The sequence below is a fragment of the Apteryx mantelli genome, chromosome Z (assembly GCF_036417845.1).
Source record: "Apteryx mantelli isolate bAptMan1 chromosome Z, bAptMan1.hap1, whole genome shotgun sequence".
Classification (NCBI taxonomy): domain Eukaryota; kingdom Metazoa; phylum Chordata; class Aves; order Apterygiformes; family Apterygidae; genus Apteryx; species Apteryx mantelli.
Window position 1 is genome coordinate 33406788 of NC_090020.1, and position 24696 is coordinate 33431483.

Genomic DNA, 24696 nt, shown 5'->3' on the forward strand with positions numbered 1-24696 from the left:
GAATTACTGCCTACCTTTTGCTGATTCTCCTGCCTCCTCCAGCTCATATCAAATACTGTAGAGGAAGAAGGCAATCATAGGATCTTGACAGTAATGCATTTTTTATAGCTGCAGACTTCCAAAACCTCAGTGTGTACATTACCCTCCTCTTTGTCTCTTTGTCTTTTCAGAAGAAACCAAAGACAAAATACTTTCTGAAAACAAAAATACACTATGAACAAGTTTGGAAATAAAGCATATGGTTGTTTTATTTGTGAACATCAAATAAGTGCAGGTATCTGTAGCCTCCAAGCTTATGTTAGAATAGTAACAGCAGCAGCAGCAGCATTTCTTAAAACCTATCTAGAGCCCGTAGAAGTCACTGGAATATCTCTTGCAGATTTTATGGTCTTTGGAGAGGGATGCTAATAGATTCAGTAGATTCACTGGATCAAATTATCCTTGGTAAGTGATCTGGACAGAGTTATACCTCAAACTGATTTGGTTCCTTACACACACATGCACAGAGGCATTGCAAAATGCATTCCACTGGGGTTGTCAATTGCACGCCTTCCCAAAAAATGACTCTCTTAGGGGTTCCTCCACCTCTTCTTCAGATACCTGGTAAATGCATGCAGGACTGTTTCTTGAAGTCTGTCACTGTGGAATACCCATAAAGGGATGAGCTGCAGGATGCATGCCTTCAAAACAATCAAGCAAAAACAATACAAAGACAAAAGGTTACAGAAGCCTCTTGAAAGAAATTAACTCAGGGTCCACAAGGTCATAGAAAATAGTAAATGCAAAAGCTTCTACTTTATACTTTTAGTGTGAATGTTTCTCTTAGAAGAAAATGTTCATTTTTCTCAGTTTTCAGCAGATTTGTTCTCTTCCCAATACTTTTATTTAGTGCTCATCACAGCTGCCATATATAAATATTCTATTTTCTTAGCTTGGTTTCCTAAGAAAATGAAGTTCATGTGACAGCACAGTCCTTTTTTTACTTTGTGCTTTCTTTTCCCCACTAACTTTCCCTCACTAATAGCTTGAATCTGCTGGCCAATTTCTGTAAAGGAGTAGGGGTCTCAAATGTATTTCCTAACAGGGTCATGAAAACAGGCAGCTGGAGAAAGGAGAAAGACTAACCAGAGAACAGACTTGAGCTCAGCTCAAGATGCAAAAGCATAGTAAGCCACACTTCGCTGAGGGCCAGTGCATGTTACTTGCATCTTCATAGTTTCTTGGTGCCTTATTAGCCTTAACAATTTATTCAACATTTCTCATTTGAAGCCTAATCTTAAGGTCTTTGAAGTTAGTGAATAGACCCCTACTGCCAGTCAGCCTTGGTCCAGCCTTGGGGACCTATTTACAAACTATCAAATTCAATTACCAATATTTCATGGGCTAAGCATCCAAAAATCTCATCTCCAAAGGTGACATAATCCAGTGATTCACTAACAAACTCTTCTGCCGTCTTTGTGATAAGACTGGGTTTTTGGTACATTGTCATTGGAGTAGAAACACCATAAGGAGCCACTACCTAAAATAAGAAATCAAAAGAATAGTGTAATGGGATCAAACATTTTCATAAGGGCTTTCATTTCACTGTACAGAATACCCCAGCATCTGACAAATTATAATAGGCACTTGCAGTGAAATGGTACTGCAGTAGAATAAGAAAGAAAACCTATAGTTCCACACAGGGAGAAGAGAAAGCTTTGGCACGGGCACCCTTCACTAAGGGTGGCTACACACTACAGGTTTGAGCATCCCAGACCGTATTCAAGGATTCATTAAAATGAAAGCAAATATGGTAAGATATAGTATCACCTGTATGATAATTCCCTTTCTCTTATATTCTGCTTGTAGTGCTTTGGAAAAAGTGCATATAAAAGCCTAGAACAAAAAAAAAAAAAGGAATTTTGTTAGCACAGGAACCTGTAAGTACTTGTACATATAGTCACAAGTATGTGCATAGGTGGTCCTTACCAAAAATGACCAAGCATCAAAAAACCTAAGTCACAGTGCAGTGGTGAAAAATCTATAAATGATCTTTTCAAGACACATCTCTGCTGTTCTGCATTAGCAATGACAGGATTGACTCTATCTGCACTAGAAAAGACATAGCCCAACACTAGCTCAAGGCAGACTTGAAACAAGTACTATGCAGGTTGTACTGAAAACTTTGTCACATTTCATGAAAATCCAGAAATATAAATACCAGAGTCCTCTTTATACTAGATCTTGGCACTGTTGCATGTGGCTCTCTTCTTTGGCTGAAACATACCCTCCCAATCCAAGGTTTATGCTGCTGTTTTCTCTTGCAGTAAAAAGGAGCGAAACCCAACTCAAGCCTTAAGTGTATACCTATTAGCATAGCCTACAAATAAGATTTTTAAAGTAATGTATTTGAGGATTTTGGTACATTGTCATTGGAGTAGAAACACCATAAGGAGCTTGTTTGTTTTCTCCATCTTCAGCCTTTAAGGTTCATGTTTCCAAGTTTTTTCTCCATACCATGAAGAGCGACATATACTAATTCTTTTGTGTAAAAGTTGAGTTTCTGATATAATGAGTCATTTTAGAAGCTAGACCTTTGAGAAATATTCAGGAACTTGACAACCTTGAATCAAACCTCAGTAATCAGATGTACAAAAGCCATATTAAGGAGAAAACCTGATGGCATTTCATAGCCATCATTTGCGAGGTCTTACAATTTTAAACACCAATAGTCTCATGATATGACATGAAACAATAATATGCTGATAAGTTAAATAGCTTCCTTTCAGGGCATTGTAAAATGAAGTATGTTTTAAAAGTGCTCAGAAACAGATACCCAAGAAAAAGAAAAGTCAGAAGATGACAACCAATATAGCATATCATTTTGAAATTAAGAAACTAAAATTGCATGGTTTGAATGTAGTTTTGAGTACTATGAGAAACTTATTTTAAAAAGAGAAAAGGGAAATGGGAAACTAGGAATTTTATCTTTTTCTTTCCTTTTTTTTTTTTTTTTTTTTTTTAATTAACCAAGCTGAGTTCTAGCTATGTTCAAGCAAATATCATTCCTTAAGAGTTTTTCATTTGAAACAAATCTGAGCTGAGTGGAACATTCTAGGAGTTTCAGTGAAAGGCAGTAACTCCCTATTTTGATAAGCTCTCAGGTTTTAATTCAGAATAGTATCTCAAAATGAAATCTTAGGAGTCAGGCAACTCACCACCCACCAGACAGTGATTCTTCTCTTCATTCCATAACTAAAATCTATCAACAGTCTTGTGCATCTACAGTTTTGAGTAAGCCAGATAAGTCAGCCCAGTAAAAGTCATCATTGCCCTGAATCAAGACATATTATGAGCATTGGTATAATACTGTTAAATTACAGGCAAAAATCTTCTCATTATGAGCTATACCTTCAGCTGGATTTCAGTGGTATAGCTTCACTAATTCCTGGTCCTCAGCTAGTGCAAATTCACATTGCTCCATTATTTCAATGGAGCAACGTTGATTCATGCCATCTGAGAACCTGGCCATATGCTGCTGATATAAACATTTTAGTGAACATTTGACTGACATTTCTTTATAAAGCAATGTGAAAGCCTTACCTTAGAAGCTGAGTACATTGTGTATAATGGACAAGGGAAAGTACCCAGACCAGAGGACAGATTCAGAATAAGACCTTTCTGTCTGAAATTTAATTTAAATATGGTTACATTCAATTATACTTGATGGCATTGCAGTAAAAACCAATGCAAGTTGAAAACAACTTTTTCCCTCAGAAGACAGAGCTCTCTTATTATCTAGTAGACTACATTCTCAAAAAGCCTAATCTTTATAGTTTAGTTAAGTGCAATTAAGTCCAAAACAGCTTGGAGTAATGTCATAAGTGAAATTTAAATGCCTAGTGCAGCCAGAACCATGGGAACATTGTACATGCTATTGTACATCTAACAGAGCAAAATCTGCCATCAGAAGAAAGATTTTATGCTCCTATGTAATTGGTAGGTCTCCTTTGCTTTTTAACCAGCACATTCTTTTTCCTGCTTCTTGCATCTGTTGCTTCAGTTTCCCTATTCACAGCTCCCCGTACAAATCAGTAAAAACAATTCATTCAGCAACAACCAGGAAAAACAACCCAAACAAATAGTAAAAGCTTATTTTGTTGCCCAGACAAAAAGCACATACTGTCCTCTAACATGCAGTAGTAACAATGTTTTCTAGAAACTCCATACGAAGACCTTAACTTCTGGTTTAATAACCTCCATGTCTAAAATACACATTGTATTAAACAGAGAAAAGAAATCCACATTTACATAGCTGAACTAATCTCTCAGAGGAAGTACAGGTATCTCCAGTACTTGAATTTTATTACTCTGAGCATAGCTACCACAAAATATTACAATATTTTCAAATGCAATTACTTGCCTAACTAGGCCCATCCCATGCAATTTTATTTCTGCAACACACGCATGTTTTTCCTGGAAACAGGCTCCAGTATTTTATATTTTCTGTCTTGTTCTACAGTGACTGGTGGTTTGTAGCAGTTCCTATCATTCATTCACACAGCACTAACATCATCAGAAATAAATCTCACCAAGTAAGATAAAGTGGAGAAGTTAAACATGAAAAAGCATAGCTAGCACTGAACAAACTGAAGGTAGCAGCTAAAACCTATTGAAAGTTATAGGGGAAAAAAAATTGTTTTTAAAAGAGATTTTTACCGTGGTTCCATTTGTTTCAAAATTATTTGTGTCATCTGTAAGACAAGTAAGTTAAGAATTATATGTAATCTCACTGCTTCTGAATGTATTTTTTGACTCATCATGTTTTTCCACAAGATTTTCTATTTGCTCAAGCCCCAGCCATATGTATGCAATTCAAACAACTAAAATATGGCACCTTGAAACTTTTGGGAAAGACTTAGAAATATTCATGGCCTGCCAATTGGCTGAATTGTTGTCAAAAAATTCCAAAGGTTAATCTGCTAAGCAGTGAAAATCTAATGTTTATCCAAAAGCTTTTCAAGAGTATCTGAATTTCCTGAATCTTCAATATTTGATCAGAAACCTAATGAAAAAGTAGGTTTCACAGTGTTTTTGTGTTTTCACTTCTGGCTCTACCTGGATCAGAAACAGCAGAAAATCATGAAAAGACAACTTTTTTTTCTGCTAGCAAAATAGCTTTAGGATCATATTTATGCTAATTATTTAATCATCCATTCTTATTTTAACAATGGACTTAATCATGTTTATAATTTTTAGAGCATAATTAAATCCATTTTTAGGTATGAAGTCTGCTGCTGGTTGTTTTACTTGAGGGGTATTCTTGACATTAAGCCTAAGCCCTTTGGGAATTTATACTCAGACTATTGACTTGTTATAAACACACATAGTGTATAAATCTTCGCAGAATGAGAGTATGACCTAAATTGTAAAGGGCAGTAATGAAAAGCAGTGCAAATGAATGATGCTGCTTAATTCAACCCTTGTTAATTCCCTCTATTTTTTAGAAGTGCAATTGTGCACAAGGGATGAGTAGGAGCAGGGTTGGGTTCACAAGCTTCATTTTCAGAAAGGATGTTAAAAAAAGAGAGGATGGAGGTGGGTCATGCCAGCTTGGGTAGAGGGGAATTAACAAAATGGTGGAAAACATGGGAAAAGGTTCTATTCTGCCTCTGCTAACCAAAATGCTGTAAGTCCCACTGACTTGTGGGAGCCAAAAACACCTGGAGGTTGGGTATCTGAATGGAGCAGGGAGCAGTGGGCAGGATCCTTCCAGGAATCATGCCAGGAAGAGGAAGCCAACAGAAGATTTCAAGATAACTTGGAGCTAGCCATTAGAAATGCTGGCTAGGAGCATGATTTCATCTCAGTATTTTGGAGGAAAGTGAATATTGTAAAAGGCCAAAAATGAAGTGGTTGCAATAGCAAGGGAAAGGAAGCCCAGATCACAGTGAAGTGGAAGGGGCTGATTTTGTGGCATGTGTAAAGTATGAAATGACACAAAGGGAAAAACCCTTTTGTGTCCAGACTGTGTTGGTACAAAGTGTTTGTTACAGGCCTGTTTGTGTGGGATATGTATGTTTAGTACTTAAGTATTGCAGATGTTTCTGTTCTTTTGATATATAAATAGAATAAAACCTGGGATCAGAAAGTTCACCAAAAAACATTTTATAAAAAAAATGTGTTTTAATTGACAGATATTCCATGATTTATTATCTGAAGTCATTAAGCAGCAGTACAAATTTGGGAGGTAAAGTTTGCTAGACAAGGAAAGAGGAACATCTGCTGATAATTTTTATACCGTGTTTAGAAAGACATTAGCCAAGGTTATGATGAACTATAAAGTGTTCTGCTCTTGTTCATGTTAACATGCTGCTTGCAAACAGCACAGCAATACGAATCTTAATCAGAGGTGGAAAACATGAAACATTAACTGTTCTTGTAAGCAAGTAGTCAACCAACATGAACGCTGAGGGGTAACAATAGAGAATTGGGATTCAACTCCTTTAGCTTCTGGCCTGCATTGATGCAAAAACATTTTTGCAAAACAGAAACGTGTCAAAAAGTGTTCTTCCAGTACAAAACGCCAGACTGAGTATCTTCTATAGATTTTGATTCTGTAACAGATGTTCCTGTTTACTGAAATCAACATGTTTTCGAAAAATGTTTCAGCTGCAGTGTAACAATGTGTCTTGACAAAGCAACTGTGTCAAACAGTTTCCAGTCAGTGCTGATCGGAATGTTTCACAGGCGGTAGAACCAAACCTACTAAATAAGTACCTAAAATAATGCTGACGTCCCTGGCATAAATGACTATCTGGGAATAAATGAAATGAAAATACACAGGAAAGCTAACTGGTCACTCTTGCATGGAGATACATTTTTTTTCCAATAAAAATGTTATGGATTAGATGTGTGTGTGGCACATACCTTTGTAACAGAAATAATGTTGCAGTTGATGAGGTTCTGCGGGAAGAAAGAAAATAATAAGTACATAGTTAACTTAAGAGTGGGTAGCTTATCTAGATAATATACATAAAAATTCCAACTGAAAAACTGTATTTAGCAAAGCAGTTGCTTTTGCAGCTGCTAAGTTTGCCTTGGATTTTCACTAACTGTGCCTAAAATTTGAGTTACTCAAAGGTAGGTTAGCCCTGGATTCAATTTTCTATCCATGACATTCAACACCTCCCCCCAATTTTATATTCCTTTGACTCTGTGCACACAAGTTTGGCCCAGCCAAGTCTTTGCACGTGGCAAAACCTGGAAGCCTGGTGGCCAAGCAGTGCAGGCAGCAGAGAATGAAGCCAGATGGATACAGAGAACAAACTAAATGGTGCCTGGCAGACACTGGATGTCTCCCAGTGATGGACGCTGCAACATGTTTTATAGCCTGTCAATGCAGTATAAGCTGCTGTGTAGGGATACCCTCTTAAGACCAGCAAGTGAACCCAAGTCATAGCTTCCGCATAGCTGCCATCATATGGCACTGTATCCATGGCAATTAGTGTGAGGAGAGCCCCTCTCTCATATGATTATATTGCTTCTGGGGCTGCAGCTCTAAAGGAAGAAGCCTGCTTGAGGACCCCTAATTTGTACCAGATTAGGGTGTATAGATGGCATGAATCTGGTGGCAGGTGCCAGCAAGAAAGATGTTCAGAAAATTTGCTTTTTCCACAACTAATATTATATAGGTAAACAACAATAAGGCAAAGAGAATCTTGATCAGGTCCTTAATCCTCTAAAACTATTCTACATGTACAATCTACTTTCCAAAATAGTGAATTTCATTTAAACTGGTCTTATTTTTTCAGTTTTCGCATACTTAAGTAACAGTGTTTCAAATAAAGGAAGTTCTAATAATATTAATAAGAACACAACACTTCAGTTGTGGCTGTGACCAGGCTGGACCACAGTACATTATATATGATCAGTGAGCCAGAGAGGCTGCTGATCTCTGCTGCACCCTGGCCAACTGTGCTCTCTGATCTGTTGCTAAGTGTCTGCACCAATTTACCTGAAATCTACCATTCTTTTTCTTTTGCAAGCTCTTCTGAACATTAAAAATGAAACAAAACAAACTATGCTCCTTCAGGCCCAGTTCTTTTCCCACACAATTGAACAGTTAAACATGCACTGATTGTAGTAGAGGGCAGAATCTGTGCCTTGTTAAGTGGAATTACAGTTCCTAATTGTTATAGTGCAAGTAGAAAACTACAGAGTAATCCTACCTCATCTATGTCTGGTCCATTAAGGAAACGGCATGGAAGAGGATTATGAAGCATTCCAACATTGTTAACTAATCAAAGGAAACATAATGATAAGAACCACATCTAGACAAAGTACATAGTTCAGCTAGTTAAACAAACGGGTTCTCCGTAAGACTCAGAAGTTTTTAAGCTGTATGTGAAGAGAGATGCCATCTAGCATTGAGTCTTGTTCTTACTGAAGTCATCTGTACTGACTTCAGAGAATGGAAAAACAGTCTGTTTCTATAGTTTGGGTTTGGGGTTTTTGTTTGGCTGGGGTTTTTTGTTTGTTTCACTATTGAAAGGATGGTTTTCTTTACCAAAAACAAAAAAGTTTTCATTGTTCCTATGTGGTTCATACCAATTAGGGTTAGCCACAGGCTCATTTCAGACTGAATATAAAAATTGCACACAGCTGTAAAACAACCAATAGTAAAAATTAATTCCCTGAGGCTAGACAGGGGAAGAAGTCACCCCACAAGCTGGATGCTGCTTATAAAGTGGCAGAGAAGCTTTCATAGGAAAGAAGTCACTGTACAGGGCAGAGAAATGGGAAGCTCTTGGAGAATTTTAATTCACTTTTAGAATTTGTTCATAATAACTAATGCTCAAATGCACTAGGCATTCTTGGTTTTAGCAGTGTCTGCTAAGTATAACAAGTTGTTATGACATGCATCATTTTATACAGTTGTCCGTATAATACACTGCAGCCACAAAACACCCTTCAGTTAACAGGCTTTAATGACTCACCCAAAACACCAATTTCCAAGCCTTCAAGACTTTCTTCAATATTCTCATATACTGAATCTTTAGTGAAGTCAGCTTGTATAATCTTCACCTTTTGACCTGTGGCCTGCTCTGTAATTAAGAAAAAGGAGAAAATCCCTTTGCATCTACACAAAGGGAGGGAGAACTGCAACTGAGTAATGAGAGAAATAATCAGATGTCCCATGTAATAATGTCCACTGTAGAATAAGTAACTGTTTCAACTTTCTAGCTTTGAGAAGGATCACAACACAAGCAAAATATTCTCATTGTAACCAGTTGTTTTCAGGGAAATGGCCTGACAAATATAGGATCAATTTATGCCCTGAAATCAATGGAAATTCCCTCACGAAACCTGAACATTTGGTCCTCAAGTAAGAAAAAAACAGAAATAAACAGTACAGGATTTCTTCCCCCAGTTATCATAATATTTACAAAAGAGCACTGTCAGCATATGTTAGATAAGTGAATGTGTGTGCCAGATCTTCCGCCTAAGCTCAGTTTTGCAGAATTGTTTCAAAGTGTTTTCCTGTACAAGATGACCATTTTAATAAGCAGAGCTTATCTTTTCATGTAGGAGGAGAGGGAAACAGGCATTGTGATGCAGTATTTTCTGCCTCCTTTTCAAACTACTCCTCTGCCTTTGAGTCCTGCTTGGGAAACTGCCTGTGGTTGTTCAGAGCTTGATTTTATATCTAATTTCATACAGGCAGGAGAGCACATTGCACCAGGTGTGAATCAGACACACTGATTTCTACCCAGAAATCTTGCCTTGTATCTCCTGGTGTACATTCAGATTTAGGAAGAGGACAGTTATTCCTTGCGTCAGCTCCTGCATGATGGTGAGGCTGGCAGGAAGCCAACTGCAGTTTCAGGTCCAGTGGGCCAGTTTGCAGCAAAACAGGGCCCAAGAGTGGCAGATCTCCAAGCTGTTCCCTCCTTGTCTCACAATACACTGCAAGTCTCCACTGCCTCACGCTAGTCAAGTAACACAAGCAGCCTGAGGAACAGCAGACTCTCTGGCTCCAGGTCTGAAAAGTGGGCTGCATCTTATGTGCAATTTTAGAGGACATCTGTCTCCATGACAGGGGTGAGGGGGAAGAAGTGCCCTTTTTCTTGCCTCTTTCCAGGCTGTGGTTATGTGTATGAAAGGGACGAAACATACCCTTTGAACCTTCAACCTATAAAAGCAACTCTAGTGGCAAATGACCCCCTAGTGGTCCCAGACTGGGGGAATGGTATCACTACAAAGAATAAGGCCATTGTGAGCGTAAATGCAAGGAAGGAAAAGAACAGAGCAACAGCTGGAGCAGGCGCCTGTAATGACCTTCGGATTCGAAGAACTCTATAAACAAAATGAGATGGTCTTAAAAAGTGTAGTGATGTTGTGACCATCTTTCTTGCGGGCAATCAGAAGGGCAGCCAAAACTACAGTAACATAAAAATTAGGATCAAACAAACCATTTGGCCTTCCTCTGCATCCCCTCGTCTGCACAGAACTGTACTGCTGCAACCAGCTCTGCCAGCCAACAAACAAGTACTCCAGATGGCTTTACTCTGTCTCATTTAAGAATGAAACAATATATTAAAAAACAATAAAACTATCATGCTGATAAATGAATTATTCAGGGATAGCTCTTTAGAAAATGATAATAATTCCATAAAGGAGAGAGCCAAAAAAACCCTTTCCAATGTTTCCCTCTCTGTGACATAGATTTATGACAGTCTTTGAAGACACAAGCCATTCCAACCTTTTAAAAAAGTCCTAAGTGTGCCAGAAGCAAAGGGCCTAGGTTTTCAAACATGAGCACAGGTTATACACTTCTTTTTAATGAAGGAAAGATTAATCTAAAGAAAATTTAAAACTTGAATTGAGTTGTTTAATCTGATGTGTTATAAAATGCATCATTAAGAAGGATACATCTAACTCCTTCTGACCTCAGACCACTTGGGAATCCTGCTTGTCAGATAGGATAATATGCTGCCTTTTGAAATTTAACAAGAAGAGAGTAAATCAGGCTGAAGCATGAAGTTGGTTAGAACAGGCACTCTGCCAGAAACTCTTCCTTTAGGCTTAGAGAGTTACAAAGGTTATCCAAAAACTTGAGGTAGCAAAATATTGAAGGCTGGAGTGGCACGAGAACTGGTCTTTGTAGGAATAAGAGACCCTTCTGAAGTAACTATAGCAGAATTTGAATATGAAGAGAAGAGCATTCAGACTAAAATGGCATTCATATTCAGAGGAATTTCACAGAGAGCAGGGCAAAATAAGAAGCTGAGTAAGCTATTTTAACAACAGAAGGAGATAAAAACGAAATTTAAGACTGGGGATACATGTAAAAAGTTCTATAATATTATAAAGCACAAGTTCCAGCTCTAGCTTTTCAAGAAATATATCCTCTCAGAAATATAGAGTAAAAACACTTCAGAAATAACAGGAAAATAGGGAAGAACTAAAGAAAGATGGTAAAAACATAAAACAGAAGATGATAGAAAATACCAGATAACACAAACTCAGTGAGAAAAAAAAACATGGAAAATACTGTAACCACCAGAGCACTCGGAAACATTGGTCAAGGCCCTAAACCTCTTGGTTCTGTAGTTGTATTTATTGAAAAAACAACCCTGAGCAATAATGCCTCATCAATAGGCATCAGCAATAGGCAGTAGCTACAATTTAACAGTAGGTAACTTAACAACTTTGGAGGGAAAAGGAAGGATGTGTCAAGTGTTTTAAGTTATGCAGTCATCTCAGCTTGCTATCTGCTCAGCTCTGGGAGCTAGGTCTTCTGGGGGGATGAGGGATGGAAGAACAAGTAAAACAGATTGGAAACTGAACTTCTAGGAATAAGGGCAGCTAAATGAATTAGCACCTTTACAGGTCTTAGTGGAAATAAACCACATTTGGTTCTAGACCACTCTGTAGGGTGATTTTTGTAGGATGTAGGGTGATTCATTCTATCGTTTCATATTAATGGACATGATTTCAGCAGCAGAGGTTTATAAACTAGTTATTGTATTACCAAACCCAAATTCATGAGCCACACACTCAGCTGGTCTAAACCAAAGTATCTGCACTATTTCTACTACCTTCTGAGGATCAGACACCTTACCTTTCCTTAAATACAGATTTGTTTCTTCTTAGAAACAAAAAGCTTACTGTGAATAACTTCAGTGTCTTACAGAAGTGGCATTTTCTCATCTGTTTGGTGTAATAATGTAACAGCTAAACAGTACAGACCTTGATTACATCAACACATCCTAGCATGCAACTTTTCAATCAGGATCAACCCCCTCTGTATAGCTTGCTTAGGAGGTGTAGGCAGAAGAAATTAAGGGAGTGCAGTTAATAGCATAACTCCATTGCTAATCTCCTGTTTTTATGGCTTGATCAATGTTTCACCAGAATACAAAATGTGTTAAATGAGCAGTATACCAGATGCAACAGTTCTATTTGTCTGCTCGCCGCAGGACTTATTTTGTTACCTTTTGTCTCACATTCTGAAAAAGCCTTCCTGTCTGAATGGGTGGAAATCTTGCTTTCAATTCGAACACTTCTTTAGAGAAATGTTTTTCTTATTGTGGATTTCTGCCCACTCCAAATTCCAGTTCTGAAAGATGTTCTCTGGAACACCTATGATTCACAGGACTGTTTGAAAGCCAAATACTGAGATCTCTGGACTTATCCACAATTTAATCTCCTTTCATTTATATTCTTCAGTATCAAAATTGAATGTAACACTATGATTAGGCAAATAATATTGTCAGGTTGAAAAGAGAGGTGACTCTCTTAGTTATGATGTCCAACCCATTGAAAAAAGATACATGGTATAGCAGTTAAGGAAGAGGAAACGTGAATAACTGCCCAGTCCTACAACTTATTTATGTAGCCTAAAACAAACTTTTTGTCTAGATCTCCCTATGCCTTAATCTCCTTGCATGTCATTTAGGGATAATGATAACTGCTCAGGCTGAGACACTGCTTGTTTAAGCAGTTTAGAAAGAAAAAAATCAGTAAGAGTTAGAAAATTTAGAAAATAGTAAAATCATTCTGGTTAAATTTCTGCTTCAGCTTTGGTTTCCAGTGTATTTACTCACATAAAATCACAGTAAGTTTAACCTTTCTCCTTTTCTGATGACTGCTTAGCTTAACTACGATGAAGTTTGCAAGCTGAAATCAGGGGAACATTTCCAAAGCTTTAACATAAGCACACATTTAAAAGCCTGATCCAGAGCTCCCTGCTGATTTAATGGCCTCCAGATCATACACACTGTGCTTTTCTTCACTCTCTCTTCCTCTCCTTCCTTTTGTTTGTGCCATCTACTTGTTATGTACTCATTTCCAACCTGACACAATAAATAACACATGAGTCACTCTAGGCTTCAGCCAAAACCCGCGGAAGACAATGGAAAGATCTCGCTGGGATTTGCCACCAATTTCAGCAGACTTTGGGGAAAACTCTTTGCCCACAACCCAGCTGAATATAGTGCAGATACCTAATCAGCATAGACTGAGCTCCTAGGGTCAAACTGTCCGCCTCCCCACAACAGAGACTACATGAATAATGCTGCTGCAGTCAGCAAGGTTTCTTCACATGCAAAAAGTGATAGGCTGCTCTTGCAGGACATGCAGGAGTGTTTGCAGGACAGGCCATTTGAGCAATACCTTTCAGGACAGGACCAGGCTCCTGTTATGTGTTTCTACAGAACTCAGCACAGGAGGGCCTCAGTTAGGAAAGGGGCCACTGGATGGCCTTAAATAAATCATAGTACAGAGGAATTTACAGTATGTTATCTTTCCAGCCCTCCACCACTTCTTCTCTTTACTTAGCTATGTCAGTCTCATGAATCTTCTTGTTTTTATTCTTTGGTTCTGATTATAATTTACAACACAAAGAAACTATAAAAACTCCTTAGCCTTTTTTAAGGATTCTGTTATTTCAATTCTTTAATATTTAGCTGGAAAGAAATGCAACAATGACAGTGGAGCTGGCCTAATTCCCATGGAAGTTAATTTTTTATGACTGTTTACTTAAGAGGAGCTAATGTAGGCTATAGTCACATTGGCCTTATGGATATGGCTGCTTATAGAGACTGCTCACAGGGAGCTGGTGCTTTCCTCCACTGAAACTCCTTGCTTCTCAAGGGAAAACAGGTCTATCCCTAGCACTGAGGGAGGGAAATGGGCAGGAAATTTAGGAGCTCAGTCCTTGACTTCAGTAGCTTCAGGTTCAGAAGCTACAGATTTCTTTACCCACTTAAAGTCTGTCATATCCCTGAGAGATGCACTGCTCTCTCTGAAGATAAGTATCCTTGACCTGATACTCTGTTGGAGCCAGCTGCCAAGCCTATTTAAAGGCAAGTCTTTCTGACAGAGGTGTAATCTTGGAGTGACACACATTTAACACAGGAATCTGTAAATCAAACACTCTGTGTGGATAGAAGGAGAGACAGTGGGAAGAATAGCCTTGATTACAGCAATCTTTAAAGTCAGTGGAGGATATAAACTCCTTTGACTCCTATAGGAATCCCAACCTTGGATCTCAATGTATTTAAACAAGCCATTCCTTAAACTAATTTCCTTTGAAGAAAAGAAAGGCAACGTTAATTCTAAAGACACTCTATTTAACTGCTTTACCAAATGCTCAATATAACTTGTAAACCTTAGAGAGAAAAAGCTAGCAAATACATTCATTTGATTTTTACTCCTACTTTGCTGCATTCCATTTATGTTAATTTTCTTAGGTGAGTTACTTTTTTTAGATTAAAAGAACTAGCCTAAAGGTAACCTTTCTTTACCAGTCACAAACTGATTAGTAGATTCTTTAGACAAAGCTTGTATTACATCTCATTTGCCTATAGTTACAGTTTTTAAGGTCAGGTGAAGCCAGTAGAGAATCTGCATCCATTTTTGCATCTAACCCATTCCACTGTTTGAATTCCAACATGTATTTTCAAAGCTATCCATGACTCGTTTGGAAAGGTTCAAGTAAGGGAGTATTACCACAAATAATTTGTAGCATTGCAGTCATACCTGGGGCTATTTCTGTAGCTATATCTGGGGCCCCACTGTGCTAGATACTGTGCCAGATCCCTGTGAAGCCAGCCTGCTAACCTGAAGATAAGTTTGAGACAAACACTTACCAACTTCAGTGGCTACTCTCTGAAGTTTTTCAAGAGTTCTGCTTATCATAACTATATTTAGTCCGCGTTTTGCCAGCTGCAATAGAGGAACATAAAAGTTGTTAGAGAAGACAGTGAGGTGACAAAGATTCTTTATATGATAATGACAAACAAAGAATCTTTATAAATTTTCCCAGTTTTACAATAAAAACAATTATGGATTTTTTTGTAATTGCTTTCATTCACCCATCACCTGCCTATTGGGTAACCAACAAATATTAAAACCAGGCCAAACATTAATCAGAGTTCTTACAGTCTGCCTAAACATCTCCTTTACTACATAGTCTTGGACCTTTACAAGAAGAGTACACTGGACTGTTGTCCAAAACCCCCAAAATATGACCCAAAATAAATAATCTAAACACTTTTCAAATGAATGAATGTCTACAGGGAGTGAAGACAATCTGACATTTCCCAGAAAAAGGATTTTTGCTTGGAAAGGGAAAGCCAAATATGTTGATGACCTCCTAGTCATTTTACAAGACTGCTCTCCATCCTTACCTTTCTTCTTTTTTCTTTTTTTTCCTCTGAGGAGGAATCTCTGAGGAGATTAAATACATTGAACTGAAGTCTCAAAAGAGTTTGAAAGGATTTGGACTTTACTCATGTGTTTTATAGAAATAAAATCTCATGCAGATCAGATAGCTAAATTTCAAGTGCTTGTTTCATTAGATGCAAAGTGAAAAAATGAAGGAAAAAAGATGAAGAAGTCCATGCATAAAAATTCAAAATACAGTCACACAAAGATACATCCACAAAGATGTTGGCAAGAGTTGCAGTTTACAGCTGTGAACATTATTTAACACAGCACTCCATTTGTAGTCAGTTTCTTATTACCATGTGCAGAACAAATGCAGAACAAACAGAGAAGGGTATTCTCCCTTTTTCCTTGGGCCTTCCATTCCCATCAGTTTGAGTTTTAGGCAGGGCTTGAGAGAGAAATATGCCCCCAACTTGTGAAACTAGGTTATTAACAAGCAGCAGCCGAACTGAGTTGTGCACACAAAGAAAAGAAAGACAGAGCTGAAACTAGAAAAATGCCCATGGGAGCAAAGAGAAAGAGAGTTAAATTAGTTAGCACAAAGGATAAAGCCAACTTCATCTGAAAGTACCAAGTTTGCTTAGAACAAGAAACGAACTGGTGAAGCCCACACACTGAACACCCATTCATTGCTGTCGCTGACTCCCTGTAACGCTTTCTCCTTAAACCTATTTGAGGGAAACAGTTTGTCCTATTGAGCTCTTCTGAAACAATGAAAAGAATGTTAAGAAATAAGGACCTTTGTTTAAAAATTCGCTACATCGAGAGTATGAGGGGCAGACTGTCTATTAAATGTATTGGCCACAACCATTTGCATTTTCAGCACAAAGACCATACTCACAATTCTCGGCTTTTGGAGACCCTCTTACATAATTGTCCAGTGCTCCAAAGAGACATGCAAACACTTAGACACTCTGGAGTTTCAAAAGCTCATTTTAAGGGCTGCATTTGAAGTACTCAGGAAGAGAACTCTAATTGTCTACATACTGGCAAATTTCCCTTTGTCCACAATGAGCTTGACTCAAGCTGTTTCAAATCCATTTGGAAAGCAATGGAGACATGGTCTCTGTTTCCATGGTCACTTATTCCTACTTCTAACTTAGGGATGTTCAGATAGGGATTATTTTAATTTTTTAGCATGCAGACCCAAGACCAAATATCAGCCATGTTAAAAAACAAAACAAAAGCAGCAATCTATTTTTCCGGGCTTCTTAATATCATTTCAACTATATTTTTGTGTCATTTGGTAGAAAAATCACCTTCTAAAAAACTAAGTAAATTTCCTACTGCTAAGACCTAATGAGTTGTCTCTTAGTTAAAAGCAAATGTTTGTGGCAATTTTATAAAATTGTTAATTGTCAGGTGAGAGAAGCAGACTTTCCTTTGCTGCTGTATACCAGGCTAACCAGAACTATAAGGTTGTAGCAGCCATTTCTTAAGGCAAAAGAAGCTACACTTGTCTACTCTTTTGCTTGCTCACCCACATAGAAAACATGCATCCTTTTCAGAAACAGATTTCACAGGACATTTTAACTACCAGGAGATTCAAATGCATCTTCAAGGTAAGCAAAAAGCATTGTGATTTCCTGGCCATCCACACTAATGATTAAATCGGCTTTAACACTACTGCATTCCAGATAAAAGTAACTTTTAGTCTAGATGTCTTTAGCACAAAGCATTTTGCTACCAAACAAAAGCTTTGACATTAGGGGATGGAATTTCCCATCACAGATAAGAGTAAGCACTGCCTCCAAGCATTGTACAGTGTGAACCCGCATGTATTAGGAAATCCTGACTCCCAGCGGCAAAGGATTAAAATGCTTCTGAACTTCTGAGACTACTAAAATGTAAGATTATTACTGCCTCCAGTCATAACAAATAATAACTTAGCATTTAGAAGCTGGGTTAATAAAAAAAAGGTCAAGCAGGTCTACTTTCTAGAATCTTGCAAAGCCACTGTTTAAAAGCTTAAATCCACATTAAACTAATGAAAAAAAAAACACTGTGCAACTTCTAGTGCATTTTTGCAGCTCAGTCTGAGACAAATTTTCAAACAACAGAAGTTACACGCAAGACAAGACACACATTTTTGGATTAAAACCATGCATGTAACCACTGCAATTTCACTCACAAATTGGTGATACTCTACACAGACCATTAAGATTTAATAACTTAAAACCCCTAATAATGTTTTATGGAAGCTGTAGTTCTACATTTCTACCCATCGTGGGACTTTTCTGTCTTCTCCAGAATTGCGCTGATATCATCTCAGTGCTTCTTTCATTTTCTTTCCCTGAGGTTCAGACCTGCAGGGTCTCTGTGATTCAAACCTCTCACATCTTTCTGGTCCAGCAGACCAGGACTGGACCACAGAGCAGTAGGATTCTGCATACTTTGTGCTAGCCCTGCACCTGCGCAACAGTACTAGGATAGCAATATCTGCAGGAATAAATCCAGGATCAAGTGGATAAATTATAATATGGATGCAACTGGAGCAGGATAACCCAAATCACATTTAGCTTGCATTAGACTGCTGGTAATACTGTGTCTCATTTCCTGAAATTGTGCAAAGATTTGAGATTTGAGAAAATGTTGTATTAATAAATGAATGCAGTGCCTGTCTCAACAAGGTCTGCTGAAACATTGATTTTAACATAAGCAGTGGCTTGATTTGTAAGAAAGTTATGCACTATTACTAATAACAAAAATAGTGATCCAAATGTTCATTAAACCAGCCAGCTAGGTGAAGATGTGAGTGACCAATGTCCTGCTTGTGCCTCGACATCAAATGAGATGTCTGCAGGTGATAAACTGTAAATCTTGGAGTATGGTATGGCCTCTTCCATAAGACCACTAAGCTTGAGGTGCTAAGCCAGTGACAGTCAGTAAAGCAGATCTGTGGTTATTACCTCAGAAAAAAACAACTGTCGAGACTGCAGCAGTTCCGTGAAATGCTAACAGCTTAGTAGAGATGTCAAAGAGCTCTGAGATGTGACAGCCTAGCAGCACACTCACAGATGACATATTTTTGTGCCTTGTTAGAAGTCTGGAGAGTTTGAATCCCATCAGTCCAAGAACTAATGGACCAAATCTAACAGAAACCTGGCTTTTGAAATAGGTATAGCAAATCAGAGCCAACATCTCAGTACCCTGAGATCACAGCTGGTTTAAGGAAATGAGTCTATGTGCTCAAGAAGGCCAGACCTTTAAAATCACCCTGATGTGCTAGAAATACTGACACTGCCTTCATAGAAGCCTGGACTTTCATGTAGAAGAGAATAAGCTCAAGGTGTTTGTGTGCCTGCCTGTCAACAGAAGCTCAGGAAACTAAAGGGACAATAATTTGCTCTGAAAAATCTGTGTCCTGAAAGCAACAATGTAATGTGCATATATTGTCTGGAACACCTCACAGCTATCTGGCTCTTCATACAAGCTCAGACAGCTACTGAGCTCCATAAGCTTTGCAGAAAGCTTTATTAGCTATAAACCTTGGAAAGAAGGGTACTGAACCAGTAAATATTGTAATGTTCTTTGCCTGGACCTCTGCCAGCTGTACCTAATGAGCCACCAACTGGGATTTCCACATAAAACACTGAACAGAAAAAGCCACGTTGCACTGGCCTTCCAAAAGCCAAGAACTGTTCTCCTTAGTATGAAGTCCTATACACTACCAACAAGTGTGGAGCCCCTACATTAGTCTGTGAATTATCAGCCCTTTTCTGAGCTCAGGATATCACAGAAATCCATCGCTTAGTGTCAGAGCACAGACTCTAGAGGAACTGGCATTACCTGCAGCCTTATGGCCAACAAACAAAAGCTGTGGGGAAGACGCACATCACAAGGTCTGCCTTCACAGCAGCCCCTGACACCAGAGGGACCTACGCCAGAAGAACATCAGAGCATTTTGTGCCCTGACATCAGACCAGCAAGACAGCAGAGCTGAGCCAGAAACTCCAAAGGCATGCAGACATTAAAACAGCAGGGTCAGATTTATTTACCCATGAGCCACACACAAGTGTGTGCTTTGACCTCCACCAACAAGATGAAGGTGCCAAGCTATGATCTCATGTGATGTGGGCTTGGGATCTGCCCCCACAGTGCAGTAGCTGAGCAAAGCTTAAATCAAAGAGACCACCTGGGGAGGAAGGTGCGTCTCAGCATACATAAAGGATGGCTCTCCACCATCCCACAAAGCCAAAAATAATTAACAAATGTTCCACAAAAACTTGCCAGTTCCAGCCAAGTTTTTCAAGAAAACATAGTAGTTGTTTTATTCTTTCTCATGGTGTAAAGCAGCCATTCTGTAATAACTGGCTTTTAATGGGAGTTACTGTTGAACCACCCAAATAGCATGAAGGAAGCAGAACAATGACAGAGATTCTGATCCAGACATTCATAGGTGCCTGCAAACTTCACCTGGATGAAATATCACCAGGTGCTCACTTAAAAAGTTAGTTCAGCAGCCTGCATGTGCAGGTGGCTACACCCAGAGGTGTGGCTTTAAAGATACAATTAAGCACTTATACTAAATCCTCTCTCACCCATCCCATCTTTCCCCAACCTCTTCATTCCTCAAGTCCTTTCCATTTGCTGATCACTGGAGCAATTCAGTGAGAAAACAGAAGGCAATGTTTGTTTTCCCTTTTCTCCCACAGAAGAGCTTGTGATCTTTATCACAGCTATGACGAATGTTGAATGTTAAGCTATAATACTTGGCATTTGTCCTTGTGCTTTCTACATTCAACGCACTTCCACAAGTACTTATCATATTGCCACTCCCAGGAATCAAAATCATGAGGTAGGTGCTTAAAGTAAATAATGCATATGCTTAAAAAGATTGGCTTTAAAATTCCTGTCAATTAATTCAAAAGTAAACTCATTTTCCTTTCTTCTGAGATTTATTTTATATATAACTTATGATCAGAAGGGATCACATCTAATCTAAATGCTACCATATTAGAGGCTGCTAATTTTCACCTGGACATCTCAGCACTGAAGGCAATAACTCATGTTTCACTGATGTGCAGCTTCTAGAAAGAAAGCCACTTTTGAATGAAGACATCAAAGACAAAATCTACCACTCAGTTGCTATCACTACTAGCAAGGATGATCCAAGAGGGCACCCTGCCCTGGATGTTGATTAGGGGTATAGAAAGGGGCTGCCCTAGTGACTCTGCACAGCAGCAGCGACGGATCACCACAGAGCCAATGGCAGCTCTCAGCTTCACTGTTCCTCCCTTCACTTTCTTCCTGCTCTTAGAGATACTGATTCTTCCTTACGCTTTTAGCTTTTGTTATAATTTTCATAACTTGAAGTTGTTTTTCATTTACATAGATTTCTCTTTTATTTGTGGTTTCAGACACATCTATCGAGCTTTTCTCTGCAACTGTGAGGGCTACAAAATGACTCTACATTTTGTAGGCTTAATGCTAGACAACCGCACTGAAAGACACGCAGCAGAGCAGCAGCAAAACTAGGAAAAAAAGCCAACTCAGGAAACTTCCTGCTCTGGACAGACAACATAAAATCTTTTGGAGTACTCAGTGTTTCCATCTGATTTTCTTGGTCTGACGTGAGTGTTGGGGCCTGAATGATTTTCCTCTGAAAAGCAATACCGCGTTCCTTTCAGAAATTGATTACTGTTACTCTGCACATGCAGAGGAGAAGGATTAGTACCATGTTTTTCATATCTGCTCTTAATCCTAGAATAACCTTACTAACTTTCAGAGTTTGGTGGAGGGGCAGCAATTGCCATTTAGTTAAAATAAATCAAAGGGTAAGTAATCTATCTTACCTCAAAGGAATATGCTTTTCCAAGCCCATCTCCTGCTCCTGTGACCACTGGAGAAAGTAAAAAGGAAAAAAAAAAAGAGGGATTACATTTGTTGTTCTGCTTTAGCTCGTTTTTTCCTGGATTCGTTAATCGTCATCTTCTGAGTTTCTTGACCATTGCTACCTAAATGGTACTCCTAAAGCACAGAATCAACCTTTTCTTAAAATTTATTTCCTTGTGAATTTTTCATCTAACAATCTTTGTCATGTAATTTAGCATTTTCCTCTTCAAAGCATTTTACTAATATTAGCAAATTCCTCCCAACTGTAACCCAGCTAGTACAGCAGGTAATTATTTTTCTCATTTTCAGTAGGGAGAAACACAGCAACAAACCAATTGTCTACAGGGTGGTAGAAATTTCTTCCATATGCATATTTTTACAAGTTTTGCTTTGCAAGTTTTTTACTTATATTTTGGTGATAGAATGGCAGGAGATAAGGACTAATTGGTCCCTGAAGCAGATGTAACATCTTTCTTTCACAAGAAATCTGTCTGTAAGGAAACACCACAGCAAATTTACCACCATCTATGAAATGCTCTTCTTCCAGAGTTTTCCTACTCACAGTCTACTTCTGGATTTAGTATCACTGGGAAAGTAACCAAGTATTGGCATATGTAAAGCACCCCGAACTTTAGAAGTTATGCAAACAAATACCAAAGAGGAAATAGAGAAAGAAAGCATTATTTATCATGATAAGGAAGAAATACAGTAGGAAAACACTAAGACAATTCCAAGGTAAACCTGGTAAGTTTTCAGAGCAAAATGGATTATTAGTCAGTATCTGAAAAATGCTTCTGTGCTGCAGATGTTTTTTTTAATGTTCCTAGCAGACTAGCAGATACAAAGCAAATGTCTATTGGGAAACAAGTTTCCACCTGCCAACTTTAATTATCGTGAATCTCAGCATCTCATGTGCCATGTGATAGAGCAAATCATTCAAACCTATGAATTTCACTGCATCCAGAAGATGCTTTTTAAAAAGGGCAGAGCATAAAAGGTGAGTCCACTGAAAGAAGCAATAGTCTCTCAAACTTCAGTGGAAACAAGGTTTTTGTATAGAAACTTCTACTCAGTGACCCTCTCCTTATGCACAGATCTGAGGCCCATGCCTCACTTAAATCAAAATGGGGCCTACATGTTATTTCAGAAATACTTGATCATTAGGCACCTCTTCTGCAAAGGAGTGAATTTCACTCTTCATTATTCCACTGTGAAATGTGCTTATTAAATGCTTATTAAATCCAGTGAGTTCAATGCCCTAATGTGGAGGCAAGAAGGAAGTACAAGAGTATTGATAAAGGTCCCTTGTTAGCAAGATGCCACCATCGATGGTGGCAGAAAATGCAGTAACTTTTCATTCCTTCTTCATTCCAATAATCTAACAAGCCTAAGAAAAATATCGACATTCAGTAGGAAGAAGGTATTTTAATAAACATTTCTGTTATTTTTATGAGAACTTGTAATATCTCTAAAATAGAACTGCCAAGTGGCAGCCTTTGAAGTTTTTAGGCAAAAGTAGATTTGGTACATTAATGATACAATTAAGGATAGGCCACCAGTTCAGGAAAAACAGACAGGAGCAAAGTCAACAGGAACAAAGAAAAGCTGCTTTGAAGAGTGGAGGCCATATGCTAAACAAACTAGTCGCTTCACATATCAGGAAACTGAGGATATAGGCAATGTTATTAAAACTAAAGCATTTCCAGTAGAGAAAAAACATCAGAAGTAGGAATGGGGAAGGAATTCACATCTATTCACCAGGTGTGTGAGCTTTTATCAGTTTGGTTATTTTCCTTCTCTCTCTAAGTGTGCAGAACTTTCTGGTTCTTAAACCGAAGTTACTAGGAGAGACAAAAAAAGAAGAAAAAAAGAAAAAAAAAGAAAAAGAAATGAAGGAAACCACACTTACTGGAAGGTGTGTTTTGTTCTGAAAGGATGGGGTAAGAAAATGCAAGGAAAACCTCTCCCAATTAGTAACACAACAGTTCATCACTTGGTTACAAGAAGAAAAATGTGAGGAAATTTCCTTTACCTGCCCATTCTCCCAGCGACCGAAAGAAAGCCTGAGGCAAGGCATTCCAAGTATGTGGGAAAATATATTTCAGAAATCGGATGCATTTTACCAGAGTATAGAAACAGATCAGAGCCCCAAAAACAGTGAGTAGCTGATGCTGGAACTCCTCCATGGCGAAGGCAAAGCCAGGGAGCTGAGATGAAACAGTCCTTATCTCCCTGAGAAATGCCTCTTAGTGCACTGCTGGTCTCTGAGCGCTGGCCTAGAAGTGAGGCATCTAATCAAATCATGTGATTTTTTTTTTTCCCTTCTAGGAGTGTCCGGAATTTAGATTAGAATAACATCTGTACAATACACCCAAATTTGTAAACTACTGAAAAATCCAAACTAAACAATGATTTCTGGTGCTTGCTTTAGAGGCACGGTTTTGCTCCTTTTCTGGAAACTATCCAAGAAAAAAAAAGAAGAAAAATATTTTTATTGTAGTTGTTTAAGATTCATAGAGACTAGACAGGTCTAAACCAAAACCTCAGATAAGAATACTCCAAACCTTGGGGTTAATACACATCAGCGCTATGTCTTACAGTGCTGAGGACTTAAACTCCCTAGTCCGGATACTTCCAGGGCAATTTCACACTGAACTTGTGCTAAGGTCAAAAAAATGGATTTATCTTCAAATTTTAAGAGTAATGACAATACCTAATTCTTTCTATACAGAGAAAGCAATATCATATAACTTTTCAAAGAGCTTTTGGAAAAGAGATTAATACTATTATACCCATTTTACAAAGGGGGAAATTATGGCATGAGGAGGTACAGTAATATATTTAAGGAGGAATAGGACTTTCAACTCTTTTGAAAAAATCTGCTTGAACTAGTATCAAAGCCGAGGACAGGTACCAAAATCCTAAGCGGAAAAACCATTTACAAGAATGCCTACTGCAAGAAAAATAGTCTGAAATTAATGAAACTCAGAAAAAAAGTGAATTAAAAAGAAAAATCAAAAAAAGTTAACATATAGAAATTCTCAGGGAAGACACAGAAGCAACCTAAACTCTTCTTTGTAGTAATCTGAAAGAGTTTTCATTCTTCAAAGATCAGTTTAAACTGGAGCAAAAACATACTGATGC

At 38.2% G+C, this 24696-nt stretch overlaps 1 protein-coding gene across 2 annotated transcripts; it reads right to left on the minus strand.

The window, feature by feature from the left end:
• Nucleotides 1-230: 230 nt before the first annotated feature.
• HSD17B3 (hydroxysteroid 17-beta dehydrogenase 3) lies at nucleotides 231-23738 on the minus strand. 2 transcript variants are annotated; one of them, XM_067315704.1, is made up of 10 exons: nucleotides 23585-23738; nucleotides 21513-21559; nucleotides 15138-15213; nucleotides 8979-9086; nucleotides 8211-8278; nucleotides 6910-6945; nucleotides 4699-4733; nucleotides 3583-3664; nucleotides 1810-1875; nucleotides 715-1519 (listed from the first exon to the last, which is right to left on the minus strand). In XM_067315704.1, the coding sequence occupies exons 1-10, from the start codon at nucleotides 23736-23738 to the stop codon at nucleotides 1346-1348; spliced, it is 846 nt and encodes a 281-aa protein (XP_067171805.1). In that variant the 3' UTR covers nucleotides 715-1345. The 2 variants fall into 2 exon arrangements, with proteins under 2 accessions (XP_067171806.1, XP_067171805.1); XM_067315705.1 differs by lacking the exons at nucleotides 21513-21559; nucleotides 23585-23738 and adding an exon at nucleotides 231-680 and having other exon boundaries at nucleotides 1370-1519; nucleotides 15138-15209.
• Nucleotides 23739-24696: the final 958 nt, after the last annotated feature.

Excerpts from the sequence above, each read along its gene's own strand:
- HSD17B3 (XM_067315704.1), bottom strand. The coding sequence starts at position 23,738 with ATGGAGGAGTTCCAGCATCAGCTACTCACTGTTTTTGGGGCTCTGATC. Across the intron at positions 4,734-6,909 it reads ACATTATTTCTGTTACAAAG|ATGACACAAATAATTTTGAA; the intron begins GTATGTGCCACA and ends CTTGTCTTACAG. Across the intron at positions 1,876-3,582 it reads CAATGTACTCAGCTTCTAAG|GCTTTTATATGCACTTTTTC; the intron begins GTAAGGCTTTCA and ends TTTTTGTTCTAG.